Source organism: Amblyraja radiata, chromosome 10, assembly GCF_010909765.2.
Source record: "Amblyraja radiata isolate CabotCenter1 chromosome 10, sAmbRad1.1.pri, whole genome shotgun sequence".
Lineage (NCBI taxonomy): Eukaryota > Metazoa > Chordata > Chondrichthyes > Rajiformes > Rajidae > Amblyraja > Amblyraja radiata.
In genome coordinates, this window is record NC_045965.1 from 18,466,961 (window position 1) to 18,481,927 (window position 14,967).

Sequence of the window (14,967 nt, forward strand, 5' to 3'; positions counted from 1 at the left end):
AGCAAGGATTTAAAAAAAAAATATTTGAACATTTCAGAAGAACATCTGCCATTGGAAAATGTTAAAATATGTTATTACAGTCATTACAACAGGGCACATGGAAAATTAAGATAATCAGGCAAATACAACAAGGTTTTGTGAGAGGGAAATTGTGTTTGACCAATTTAATGGAGTACTTTTAAAAAGTAAACTGCTATGGGTAAAGGGGAATCAGTGGATATATTGCACTTAGGTTTTCAGAAGGCTTTTGATGAAGTGCTGCATCTAAAGTTATTGCAGAATATAAGAGCTCTTGTTTCGAATCTTACATATAAAACAGGCTGCTTAATCAGAAACAGAGAGTAGGCAAATATGTTATTTCTCGTCGGCAACATGTGATATGTGACATGCCTCAGAAATCTCTGCTGGCATTTCAATGTTTTACAATTTAATAACTAATTTGAATGAAGGCGTAGTTTCTAAATTTATTCATGGCATAAAAATAGGTAAATATTATTTGTGAAGAAGTCATAAGGAGCTTACAAAGGTATTTTGATCCATTAGGTGAGGGGGTAAAGATCCAACAAATAGATTTTAATGTTGGTATATGTGAAATTATTATTTTTGGCAGGAAACTAAATGCATACTATCCATATGATTAAAGATTAGTAGGCCACCAAAAGGTAAAGGAAAACCTTGTGCATGTTTTGCAAAAGGTTAGAATACAGATACAGTAAGTAATTAAGAAAGTTAATGTTGCTCTTTGTTGTCAGCAGAATTTAATGCAAAAGTACTTTTTTACTTATGTTATACAGGGCATTAATGAGACTACATCTCAGGCACTGTTTATTTAGATTAGGACGGATGACTGTACACTGGAAACAGTACAGGGAATGATTATTGGACTGACTCCCAAAATGGACACGTTGTCATATGAGGACAGATTAGGCTTAAATATGCTGCAGAAGTGACTTAATAAAGTACGCAAGTTCATGAAACCGTCTTGCAGGTTGGAGAGGATATTTCCTATTGTGGGAGAATCTAGAAGTAGGAGATGCTGGCTAAAATAAGGACTTGCCCATTTCAGATAGAAATGATGCTCAAGGTTTTTCTCTTCAAAATTTTGGCTTTGCAACTTTCTGTCAAAGAGCTGTAGAACCAGTCTGTGAATATGTTGAGACATAAGTAGATAGATTCTTGATAGGCAAGGGGTGGGAAATTATTGGAGGAATGTGGGAACGTGGAATTGAGGTTAAAACCAGCATCAGAATGCTGGAGCAAGCTTGAGGAGCCAATTGTATGTCCATGCACATCAGAAAAATTATGTATTTATTTTTACCGCTAAAATACTGGGTGCAATTTCACATTGATTTTAAACAATTGTAATTTTAGGACTTCCACAAGTACTGTTCAAAATGTGCAGGCTCCTCATAATGATTGGGTGCAGGAATCAACAGATGTGTTGTACAGTATAAGTATGTCAAAAACAAATGTTTATTAATTTTTTTGACTATGGATTTATGACTAAGAAATAAGCAAGAAATTCCACCCTAAAGTATCCACTTCCAAATAATAAACGTGCCTACCATGCTCCTTGAATCTTGGCTTCCAACACAGCACAATTAAAAATATGCACAGGAGAAAAGGAATATAACTTAAAAACACTAGATGTCTCTCACATGCAAGCTTTTTACAGAAGGACATGTACAGTTTTGCAATTATATTATCAGAATACATTGGGTTAAGAATGGAACTTCACAGGGAAGTCAACCAGTCTGAATAAAATCAGGGATTTAGAGAGCTACAAGTCCATCCCTTAATGAAGGAAATTATTGGAAATCATTTATTGGGGCAAAATAAACTGCTAAGTTAGAAATATTTGAATTAAAGCCACATCATATCTGACTAAGTTGATTGAATTCTTTAAGGTATTGGGTTAAGGCTGATCAAGGTGCTGAGATAGATAATACAATGACCCATACATAGAAACATAGAAACATAGAAAATAGGTGCAGGAGGAGGCCATTCGGCCCTTCGGCCCTTCGAGCCAGCACCGTCATTCATTGTGATCATGGCTGATCGTCCCCTATCAATAACCCGTGCCTGCCTTCTCCCCATATCCCTTGACTCCACTAGCCCCGAGAGCTCTATCCAACTCTCTCTTAAATCCATCCAGTGACTTGCCCTCCACTGCCATCTGCGGCAGGGAATTCCACAAATTCACAACTCTCTGGGTGAAAAGTTTTTTCTCACCTCAGTCTTAAATGACCTCCACTTTATTCTAAGACTGTGGCCCCTGGTTCTGGACTCGCCCAACATTGGGAACATTTCTCCTGCATCTAGCTTGTCCAGTCCTTTTTATAATTTTATACATACAGGATTTTGACTAAGCTTTACAGAGACTAACAATGAAGACTGAAGCATATGTGATTAAGAGAAACATGGTGTTATTGAGATATAATTTGAATCAGAGACAGAAAGCACGGGGTAGTATTGAAAGATAAATACTTTAACACTGGGAGGTGGCTTGTGGTAATGTTTCCTATAAGGTCCATTGCTCTTCTTCATCTTTGAATAAACCTAGACTTGGGAATAGAAGGCAATGTTTGAAGATGATGCACAACTTATGATGACTGTTGTTCACTTCTGGATGATGTAAAAGTTATGAACAGGGCAGAAGCTTGGTAGAAGAAGCTTAATGCGGCAAGGTGGTAAAGACATATTTGGGAGGAATAACATGGGAAAATAATAAGCAATAAATGGCATGGTTTAAAAAAATAAGTGTGAAGACAAACAATATGCACAAATTCGTAAAGGTGATAGGTGAGGTTAATGTAATTTCAAAAGTATACAGACTGCTTGGATCTTAATGTAGAGGTATAGTACATAAAAGCTAAGAGATCATAGATTTATAAACCATTGGTGAGATCTCAGCTGGAGCATTGTGGCAATTTTGAGCAGCACACTTCAGAAAATATATAATAGACCAGAGGAGAGGTTTATTAAACACTACCAAGACGAGGAACTTCAGTTATGAGAAAAAGTTGCAAAACCCACAACATTTGCTTTGTATCAGAGAATGTTAAGATTAGATTTTATTGAGGCTTTCAATATGATGCAAAGCATTTTTAAGGTAAACTATTTTTTTCTGCTGGGTGAATCAATTGCCAGAGCATAGATTAAAAACCTTTGGCAGAAAAAAGAGACAAGGAAACTTCTTGCATGAAGTCTTTGAGATCTTCAATGCTCAGCATGATGAGATAGTGGAAGTTGATTCAGTTAATGATTTTAAGATGATTGAACAAGTTACTGAGGATGAGGAACTGCAGACCCACATTAAAAGCAGAAAATGTGAATTGAAGCATGACTGTTATTTCAAAGAGCTGGCACAGCAAGAGGCTCAAATATCTTCCTTCTTTGTAGTAAGAGTCCATGGTTCTCTGAGGTAGGATTATCCCAGCAACCATAAATGGAGTGGATGCTCTCTATTGAACTTTAGACTCGATAGTTTCAATTAGATCTTTGTGTGTAGAATAGTGACTGATAAAAGGAGTAAATTGGGACATTTTGTTTTATGGGAAAGATGTGGAAGAGAAATGGAGTACATTTAAAGGTGACATTTTAAGAGTACAGAATCTTTATGTCCCTGTTCGGTTGAAAGGAAATAGTAAAAATCGGAAAGAGCCATGGTTTCAAGGGAAATTGGACACTTGGTTCGGAAAAAGAGGGAGATCTACAATAATTATAGGCAGCATGGAGTAAATGAGGTGCTTGAGGAGTATAAAGAATGTAAAAAGAATCTTAAGAAAGACATTAGAAAAGCTAAAAGAAGATATGAGGTTGCTTTGGCATGTAAGGTGAAAGTAAACCCAAAGGGTTTCTACAGCTATATTAATAGCAAAAGGATAACGAGGGATAAAATTGGTCCATTAGAGAGTCAGAGTGGACAGCTATCTGCAGAGCCAAAAGAGATGGGGGAGATATTGAACAATTTATTTTCTTCGGTATTCACCAAGGAGAAGGATATTGAATTATGTGAGGTAAGGGAAACAAGTAGAGTAGCTATGGAAACTATGAGATTCAAAGAAGAGGAAGTACTGACACTTTTGAGAAATATAAAAGTGGATAAGTCTCCAGGTCCGGGCAGGATATTCCCTAGGACATTGAGGGAAGTTAGTGTAGAAATAGCAGGGGCTATGACAGAAATATTTCAAATGTCATTAGAAACGGGAATAGTGCCGGAGGATTGGTGTACTGCGCATGTTGTTCCTTTGATTAAAAAGGGGTCTAAGAGTAAACCTAGCAATTATAGACCTGTTAGTTTGACGTCAGTGGTGGGCAAATTAATGGAAAGGATACTTAGAGATAATATATATAAGCATCTGGATAAACAGGGTCTGATTAGGAACAGTCAACATGGATTTGTGCCTGGAAGGTCATGTTTGACTAATCTCTTGAATTTTTTGAAGAGGTTACTCGGGAAATTGATGAGGGTAAAGCAGTGGATGTTGTATATATGGACTTCAGTAAGGCCTTTGACAAGGTTCCTCATGGAAGGTTGGTTAAGAAGGTTCAATGGTTGGGTATTAATGGTGGAGTAGCAAGATGGATTCAACAGTGGCTGAATGGGAGATGCCAGAGAGTAATGGTGGATGGTTGTTTGTCAGGTTGGAGGCCAGTGACTAGTGGGGTGCCACAGGGATCTGTGTTGGGTCCACTGTTGTTTGTCATGTACATCAATGATCTGGATGATGATGTGGTAAATTGGATTAGTAAGTATGCAGATGATACTAAGATAGGTGGGGTTGTGGATAATGAAGTAGATTTTCAAAGTCTACAGAGAGATTTATGCCAGTTGGAAGAGTGGACTGAAAGATGGCAGATGGAGTTTAATGCTGATAAGTGTGAGGTGCTACATCTTGGCAGGACAAATCAAAATAGGACGTACATGGTAAATGGTAGGGAATTGAAGAATGCAGGTGAACAGAGGGATCTGGGAATAACTGTGCACAGTTCCCTGAAAGTGGAATCTCATGTAGATAGGGTGGTATAGAAAGCTTTTGGTGTGCTGGCCTTTATAAATCAGAGCATTGAGTATAGAAGTTGGGATGTAATGTTAAAATTGTACAAGGCATTGGTGAGGCCAATTCTGGAGTATGGGGTACAATTTTGGTCGCCTAATTATAGGAAGGATGTCAACAAAATAGAGAGAGTACAGAGGAGATTTACTAGAATGTTGCCTGGGTTTTAGCAACTAAGTTACAGAGAAAGGTTGAACAAGTTAGGGCTTTATTCTTTGGAGCGCAGAAGGTTAAGGGGAGACTTGATAGAGGTCTTTAAAATGATGAGAGGGATAGACAGAGTTGACGTGGATAAGCTTTTCCCACTGAGAGTAGGGAAGATTCAAACAAGGGGACATGATTTGAGAATTAAGGGACAGAAGTTTAGGGGTAACATGAGGGGGAACTTTTTTACTCAAAGAGTGGTGGCTGTGTGGAATGAGCTTCCAGTGAAGGTGGTGGAGGCAGGTTCGTTTTTATCATTTAAAAATAAATTGGATAGTTATATGGACGGGAAAGGAATGGATGGTTATGGTCTGAGCGCAGGTATATGGGACTAGGGGAGAATACGTGTTCGGCACGGACTAGAAGGGTCGAGATGGCCTGTTTCCGTGCTGTAATTGTTATATGGTTATAATCAGAACATTTGTTCACCCACACATAGGAAAACACAGACATGGGCACATGAATCTGTGGTTTTAATTCTATTGCTGTGCTACGCAATCTGAAATGTATTTATTCACTTGAGACTGAAGTTATTAATTTGGAGTGATTGCCTTGTCAATTATCTGATGTCAATAGAACATTATACCAGTACATCAAGGGTAATTTCCACATTTTCTGTGCATAACCTTTCTAAACAGACTGTATACACTTGAGGATCAACCTTATCCTTCAGCTAGTCTCTTTGGCCGTACATCCTATTGGACTCCATAAATCCCATCCACAATTCCTCTGTACACAATAGGTATGTATCAATCACATTAATATACACTGTACCCATAATACCTTGATGTAAAGAGCACGAACCAGTAACACGCAACAGTTATTATTTTACAGAACTGTAGTTGAGGTTTGTCAGAGAGCATGTAACGACAGGGTTCAACTCGTGCCTGTCTGTTTACCTCTGTGTTCTCCTCTGTCTCTGTCTGCCTCAGAAACACATGCACACAAATGATTACAACAAAATACATATGTTGTACTTTTCTCTTTTTTTTAATCAAATATGGCTATTACCTACAATTGCTCCTTGAGTAAATAAAGCAGATATTTATTCAACTGAAAACGTAGCAATTGAGAACAAAAAAATGTTATTCCAAACTTACTGTAAGACACGAGGAAAGTATCACGGTATCTATGAAATATCTAGGTCCCCCATAATTTATGTACACCTATGATCAAGTTATGTGCATTCCTGATTATTTTCACTAGCTGCTAATATAAATTATTAAATTCCCAAGCATGTATGTTCATTGTTGGCCATTGTGTCAACCTGTCAATCTATATTGTTTCTGAGTTGTGTTGAAGTCATGAAAGTGTAGAGAATTAGATTTAGGATAGAGTTTCAATTGAAAGTTAAGATTGTATGCAAATATTATGTCTTGGACAACAGTGCTATTATTTAGAAGGTTTATAAATCAGTAAAAAGTTGTGCTATTGCATGAGTTAAGAGCATTGCTTGTGGTTGCTATTTCAATTCTGTGGTTTCTGTTGATTTCTTGTATTGACGTATGTCCGATTAGGTCTACGTGGATCTCAGTGCTGATAAGTACATTAGTACCTAAGACATTTAGCTCTTAGAATCTGCTTTGCTGTTCATCAAGATCACTGTTGATCTTCTGCTTCTGTCTGATCTTTCCACACAATCCCTCTAACCTTTGACTCCCAAAGAAATAATACACAATCAATCTCTATATTTGAATGAACTCAGTGACTCGGTCATCACAGTCTTCCAGGATAGAGAATTCCAAAGATTTACTATCCTTAGTGAAGAAATTTCCCAACTTCTCAGACATACATTTTCCTTCAGTTCAGTCCTAAATGGCATATCCTTTAGTCTGAGACTGTGACCCCTGGCTTTAGGCTCCTCAATCAAGACAAACATCCTCGCCACATTCACACTGTGTCAGATGCAAGAACTTTATACGTTCCAAAGACTTCACCAGGTTTAGATTACTCATTGTCTTCTCACATAGCAAACAGGCCATCATAGGAACCATTGCAATGAACCTTCACTGCACTCCCTCAATGGAAATTTTTTCTTTTTTAGGTAGGGAGACCAAAATTGTACCCAATATTCTGTGTAGTCTCATCATAGCCCTGGGGAATTGCAATACATCTTTTTACTCTGTTACTCAAATACCCCCTCAGTAAAAGCCAGCATACCATTTACCGTCCTAATTGCTGACTGTAATTACATGTTGCATTGAAGTGGTTTGCATGGAAGGACACATAGTACCCTTTAAATACCAGTATTGCTCAATTTTCCATGATTCAAACACTATTCTTCCCTTCTTTGCACCAAAGTAAATAATTCCATATTTTCCTACACTATATTCCACATACCATGATCTTGCCCATTCACACCATCTGTCTATTCCTCTTTATTGAACAGAGTGAGGTGATGCATGTTAAATTAATGTTAACAAAAGATCAATCAGCTTTTTTTAAGTTAAACACTTTTACTCAAAATCTGATGATAGTGAGCCTGCATTGTTCTTCAATGCAATTTGACACATGAATGTAGGATTCTGCTTTATTTAAGCATGGGATAGACAAAGGTTGAGATTTAGGTAGTAAAGATAAACGCAAAAAAGAATCAAAACAAGGAAGCTTGAAACAGATTATTCAAAATAAATGTATCAGCCCTGCTGTGCTTCCTAGAGAAACCATTGGAGATTGGTACCACGAGATCCAAAGCTTTTCTGGTTTCTATTATTCTCCTTAAAGAACGTTCTGATCTAAGAGGGGGGAAATGTTACTGCATACACAACTGATGCCTGCATCATTTTCTCACAGTGATCTAACATGAGAACAAGTTCCCTGCTCTTATGATATACCCAAAATACTGGAGTAACTCAGCAGGAAAGCCCACATCTCTGGAGAAAAGGAATAGGTGATGTTTAAGGTCGAGACCCTTCATCAGATGGATCTGATGAAGGATCTCGACACAAAATGTCACCTATTTCTTGTCTCCAGAGCTGCTGCCTTTCCCGCTGAGTTACTCCAGCATTTTGTGTCTCTCTTCTGTGTAAAGCAGCATCTGCAGTTCCTTCTTACACATTTTCCCTGCTCTTAAGTTGTTTTGAGTTCCTAGCATTTGGACGAATACCTGAATAGAAAATATTTCGAGAAATATGGGCCACATTTAGACAAACAATGCTAGCTCAGAAAGGCATTTTGATCAGTAATGGATGAGTCAGGCCAGAGGACTATGAAAAAAAAGAAACTTTGCATAAAAAGATTGAATGGCCAGGATTTGAGTGTTATGTGAAATAATTGGATAATTGGATAAAGTCGAACACCTGTAAATGCAAGCATGTGGCTAATTAGCCATCATTTAAATGGCATCAGACTCACACATATTGATCCCACAGTGCTTTCCATTTTGAAATACCATGGGATGAGGGTATTTGAGACTCCAACATGTTTTGATTTAAATCTTTTTATTTGAATTTCACAGCAATTTGCATACATACAATGATAACAGACATACTCCAACATGTTTTGTGCCCCCCTCCGCAATAACACGGGATGTTGAGTCAGTAAGCTCCCCAGCTCCTTCCTATGTGCATTTCTGCATTTTTTGCATCAGTGACCAGTTATCTAGTCCCAGGGCTTACTATAGTGCAACAAAAGTGATCTATGTTAAATACTTTATAATTCAATTCTTGATCATACGTGGGCCACCACATCTTTTTGCTGTCCTAGGAATTCTACAATCTTTCTCAAATGCTTCCTCTTGCCCTCAGTTGTGTGCATTGTAAACGTCATTCTCTCGTTCCATGTAGGCATCTGATTGGGGTCTAAATGAACACACAACTACAAGGCATGTTTATTTATGTGTAAAGGTTCAAATCGATATTTTATTGCTGGTTATGGGCAGCATAAAAAAAACACTGAATTTAAAAGGAGCAATTTGTCTTGCAACATGATAGCATTTGCTTTGTCAGTAAAAGAATATGAATATAATTAAATCTCCATTTTCCACAATGGACGTTTTTCTTGAAATAGATCCTGATAATATTGAATGCCACTTGTAATTTGCCTTTGTAATTAAGGGAAAGCTACTGATTTAGAAACATGTTGAAAATGTCCATGGAAACAATGCATTAGGTACAATTTCAAGGCATGGGTTTTGTTGCTCGCTCGCCAACATTGTGTGTTTGTCCTGCAGTGCAATGGCCAGCTACTCTTCCAACTGTGCTACCACTAGCCCGACTCAAGGAATGAACATGGCCAACAGCATTGCAAACCTTCGCCTCAAGGCCAAAGAGTACAGCTTACAAAGAAATCAGGTGCCCACCGTGAACTGAGTGCCCCTTATGGACTATCGCAACCACGGGTCCGTACATTCTCTGCAAACAGACATCATCAGAATCAGGTCGCAAAGAAGGGACAAGAATGAATACTCCATACATCAAGGTTATCCCAATGCAACAGGCTAATTAAACACACTGACGCGCACAAATACTTGACCTGTATAGAGCCAGAATTGCTGACGCGTTACATCCCTGTGGATCTTTAAGTAAAGGCAAAAGTAAGTATATATTCCAGTTTTGTCAAATAATTGTTTTCCAACCCAGATTTAATATACTGGGACACAATTTTTCAAACTTTGGCTAGACCAATTACAAGATTTTTTTGATGTATGTTTTTAAGGGACTTTTCATGAGCCCCCAACTGAGTGTTGTATTAAAGTTATATTGTATTGTTTCTATACAGATTTTACATTTTGTATCCATGACAAGGTTATTGTTAGCAATGCATTTTTTTTTCTATAGAGAAGCTTGGTAAGGCTATTTTTTGTTGACCAATCATTTTCTTTCAAGATAAGGCAAATCTGATTTCCTATTCTCTCCATGTCTGTAACAACATTTACCAATTCTGAAAGGAAAAATGGTTCTTTTGTGCACAATAAACAAGCACTCAAAGACGTGGGTTTATATCTGACTAGAAATACTTCAATAAATTATTATGAAAATATTGCTGGTGCAAAATGGGTCTTTTTCAAAATAATTTTGCTGAATATTTTGTTGCAACAATACTCTATGCATTAAAGTCTGTTAGGTAAGGATCAATGGGCATTAATGTTTATAATGCTCAGTTAGATGGAAAGCATGTACGTTCTGGACTAAAATTGTATGCTGTGTTAAATATTTGGAAGTGTGTTTCTTAATTCGAGTGGCGAATATTATCATGTGACAGGAGTAAAATTAGGCCACTCGGCCCATCAAGTCTCCTCCGCCATTCAATCATGGCTGATCTATCCCTCCCTCCTAACCCCCATTCTCCTGCCTTCTCCCCATGACCTCTGACACCCGTATTAATCAAGAATCTATCTATCTCTGCCTTAAACTATCCACTGACTTTGCCTCCACAACCTTCTATGGCAAAGCATTCCACAGGTCCACCACCTTCTGACTAAAGAAATTCCTCCTCATCTCCTTCCTAAAATAATGTCCTTTAACTCTGGGGCTACAACCTCCAGTCCTAGACTTTCCCAAAGTAGAAAAATCCTCTTCATATCCATTCTATCCAAGCCTTTCACTATTCTGAATGTTTCAATGAGGTCTCCTCTCATTCTTCTAAACTCCAGCGAATATAGGCCCAGTGCCGTCAAACGTTCAGCATACGTTAACCTACTCATTCCTGGATCATTCTTGTAAATCTCTTCTGGACCCTTTTCAGAGCAAGCACATCCTTCCTCAGATATGGTGCCCAAAATTGCTCACAGTATTCCAAATTATAGAATTAGTGATCGCAAATGAGCAAGAGCACTTCCATCCCATATCTTCTTCTGCCCCAGAATACTTTCTCCTCACTCCCCCCCACTTCAGACCAGTTGGAAATACTGTTGCCTGGCAAGATATTTTAATGAAATCATAGGCAAAGCAAGGGACTGTGGAGTTAAACCAGGCATTTACCTCAACCATTCAGATTTCTCCACAAGATGCAATGATACTGCTGGGTACTGAGTCTCCACATGTAGAAGATGCCTGTAACCCCGCAGCATCCTGCTGGTCTCCCAGGGAAAGATTTAATAGGAATCTGAGGGGCACCTTATTCACACAAAGAGTGGTGGGTATATGGAACAAGCTGCAGAGGAAGCAGTTGAGGCAGGTACAACAACAACATTTAAAAGACATTTGGACAGGTAAATGGATGGGAAAGGTTTAGAGGATTATAGGCCAAACGTGGGCAAATGGTTTTAGATTGGATGGGACATCTTGGTCGGCATATATGAGTTGGCCTATTTCCAGGTTGTATGACTATGCCTGAAACGTTCATTTTTATGTATGAGGGGTACAAAAATTGGGCAAACTTGGGGAGGACCTGTAATGCAAGGATATACACCCAGATACAGAAAAACGCAACATTTGAGTGGTTTGTACAAAATTGAGAATACTTGATTTTTATGAACTCCATGGGAGATAGAAAAGACAAAAATGCATATTTTCTCGGTGTCACAGAATTGAAGTTGACCTTTAAGCCCATCAAGTCAATAACAGCCCTATGTAAGAGCCACCCAGATAACAGCTATTCGTGTATTTGGTGTCTGATAACTGGTTATTATTATTAGTTCATCATTTTTATTTTTATTGCTCTCAGTCTTCATTTTATTTATCTCAATTTATTTCTGGCTGTGTTTCTTATTTATGTGTTTTTGATTATTTTTGTGTCTCTGTCTTCAATTACATGTGTATTCATCACTGCCTGCATACATGTTTGCCATTCTATTATTAATTGTACAGTATTTACTTAATCCCCTCCCCATTCATCCATTTTCAAACACATCGAGCAATTTCATATTATAGCATTGGAAATCTATTTGTTCGTCATTTTCCTCCAACATTCACTAAATAATAGAAGTAACAGAAGTATTTAGTTTACAAAATTGACAACGATCCTATAATTTAATGAAAAAGAGTTCTACAAATTTTTGTGACACCCTTTTTGCTGCAGAACTTTATAAACACGGTAGTCCATTTTCAGTAAAGCTTTCTACAAAGTATCAGCAGTGGAAATAATAATTTGAATTTGGAAGAGTTCTGGAAAATGGATCACGTATTCAGCTTTTTACTATTTCCAACATCTATCTGCTTATTTTCAGCCTATTTTTTCCATCTTTCCGATTATCAATCGTCCTATTTCGTTCCTAACCTGTTCTTTCCCTGCCCATTGCCCTTTCCTTCATGCAAGATTAAGTTAGTACAGCAGGTTTACCGGTGAATCTGAACATGAAATACTCCAATTCCATTTCAGTAACTTGAACACATAATCTCAGCTGATACTTCAGTGCGACATGGAAAATGTGCTGTGCTCTCTGTTGATGAGACAGCAAACTGCCTCTTCACTTGGATAGATCCCACAATTCAGTAAAATAGAAGCAGAAAATGCGGGAAATCGTTAGCAAGTTGGATGAGGGTGAGTTTTATCAGAATGTTGCCAGGACTCGAGGGCCTGAGCTATAGGGAGAGGTTAAGCAGGCTGGGACTCTATTTCTTGGAGTGCAGGAGGTTGAGAGGTCATCTTATAAAGGTGTGCAAAATCATGAGAGGTATAGATAGGGTAGACGCACAGAGTTTCTTGCCCAGAGTAGGGGAATCAAGAACCAGAGTACATAAGTTGAAGGGTCTCAACCCGAAACATCACCCATTCCTTCTCTCCAGAGATGCTGCCTGTCCCGTTGAGTTACTCCAGCTCTTTGTGTCTATCTTCGGTTTAAATCAGCATCTGCAGTACCTTCCTGCACACTCCTGGACATAAGTTTAAGGTGAGGGGAAAAAGTTGTAATAGGAATCTGAGGGGTAACTTATCCACACTAAGGGTGGTGCTTGTATGGAACGAGCTGTCAGAGGAGGTAGTTGAGGCAGGTAGTATCGTAATGTTTAAGAAACGTTTGGACAGGTGCATGGATAGGACATGTTTAGCGGGATATGCGTCAACCGCAGGTAGGTGGAACTAGTGTAGATGGGACATGTTGATCGGTGGGGGCAAGTTGGGCTGAAGGGCCTGTCTCCACACTGTATGACTCTATGACTATGGGCAGCTTCTGTGGATAAACACAGTTAATGTTTCATTGTAACTGGACAAGTGAGGAAACTTGTCTTATGTTGAAAAAGTGGTGGTGTATGGTGAGAACCAAGGGAATGTATGTTATTGGACAGAGGCCAGTGTTGTCCAAGTGACACAATTGCTTTCAGTATCATTGAGTTAACAGATGAATGAGGGCAGTTATAGAGAGGAGAAATAAACAAACATGTTGTAACTGTGAACGACAGAATGCAACAGTTGTTGGTAACCTGAAAACAAAAGTGAATGCTGTGGCACAGTGGTGCAGCTGTTGGACCTGCTGCCTAACAGTGCCAGAGACCTGGGTTCGATCCTGACCTCAGGTGCTGTCTGTGTGGAGTTTGCATGTTCTCCCTGTGATCGCATGAGTTTCCCTGGGTTTCCTTCCACATTCCAAAGACTTGCGGGTTTGTAGGTTTATTGCCCTCTGTAAATTTTCCTTCGTGTGTAGGGAGAGGATGTTTAAGTAGGATAAATAGAACTGGTGTGAATGGGTGATCGATGGTGCGGACTTGGTGGGCTGAAGGGCCTGTTTCCATACTGTATCTCTAAACTAAACTCAGCAGATCCGGCACCATCTGCGGAGAACGAAAAGCTGAGCTAATGTTAGAGGTGGATGATCCTATATCAGCATTGGCCAATGATGACATAACTGGTAAGCCTAATTATCTGGAATTGTTCAATTTAAGACTAAATCCTGAAGGCTACAAGAAGTATTTGGGTCCCCGGAATGTGGGAAAGGATGAGAGAAGTTCCTTCCAGCTGAAGCCGCAATCAACTCGCAGGTTTTTCCAATCTGATGTCTTACATTTAGTGCTCATGATGTGGTTTCCTCTAAAATGCTTTGTACAACAACTTCATTTAGTCTGAACCATGTGTACTTTTTCAATGTTCTTGACCAACACATATCCCTTCATCAACATCAACTAAACAGATTGAGGTTCCTATCTTGTTGCAGATTGTGGAGTCTTGCTGTGTGGAAGGTTATTGCAGCGTTTTAAAGCATTATTTCAGGTATAATTCTGCAAAATAACTTTGGGAGTCTGTTTCAGTGTCTGATATTTTTAACCTTATTTTCTATCTTCCTTTTGCTTTCCATGTATCTACATTGCAGTATCTGACTCCCTCTTTTCCTTCGTTCCTCCTCCCTGACATTTACTGTATCTTGAACACTTTTACTTCCTTTGCATCTCTGACTTCCTTCCCCTTACTCCATGCATCTCACTTTTACACCCCTCTCTTCCATCTGCTCCTTTATCGCACTCTCTCTGCTCAAATGCCGCTCCAAGTGGTCTAGCACAAGGAACACACACAGACTGTAGCGGCATGGAGCGGTGTTGCAGCGGGGGTGGACATCGAGACATCAGCTAGCCAGGATAGCCCCACAACTATGACCCAGTGCCACTACCAGGACAATGGGTCTTTCGGGCCAAGTTAAAACTCTAACTTATTTCAAAATTTTGGAGTTAAAAGGTACAAGACTAAGACAGAGCGACTCTTGTGTACTGACTCAGTGTGGTTTACTCTCTTACACTCTTATACCCAGTATGATTGGGCCCAATGTATAGTCGGATTGTCACAGAACTGTATGCATTTCACTGTACTTAGGTACAATAATGTATAATTGAACCAT

At 38.8% G+C, this 14,967-nt stretch overlaps 1 protein-coding gene across 8 annotated transcripts in view; it reads left to right on the forward strand.

Moving 5' to 3' along the window:
* The window catches only part of prrx1 (paired related homeobox 1), a 37,074-nt gene extending 26,830 nt beyond the window's left edge, over positions 1-10,244 (forward strand). For 5 of the 8 annotated variants that reach the window (XM_033028228.1, XM_033028229.1, XM_033028230.1 and 2 more), the window contains one exon: positions 9,436-10,244. In XM_033028228.1, the coding sequence (XP_032884119.1) occupies positions 9,436-9,574 (139 nt within the window). In that variant the 3' untranslated portion in view covers positions 9,575-10,244. Of the gene's footprint in view, positions 1-5,902; positions 6,007-9,435 lie in introns of those variants that run through there. The other 3 variants (XM_033028232.1, XM_033028234.1, XM_033028233.1) reach the window with 3 other exon arrangements.
* The last annotated feature ends 4,723 nt before the right edge of the window (positions 10,245-14,967 follow it).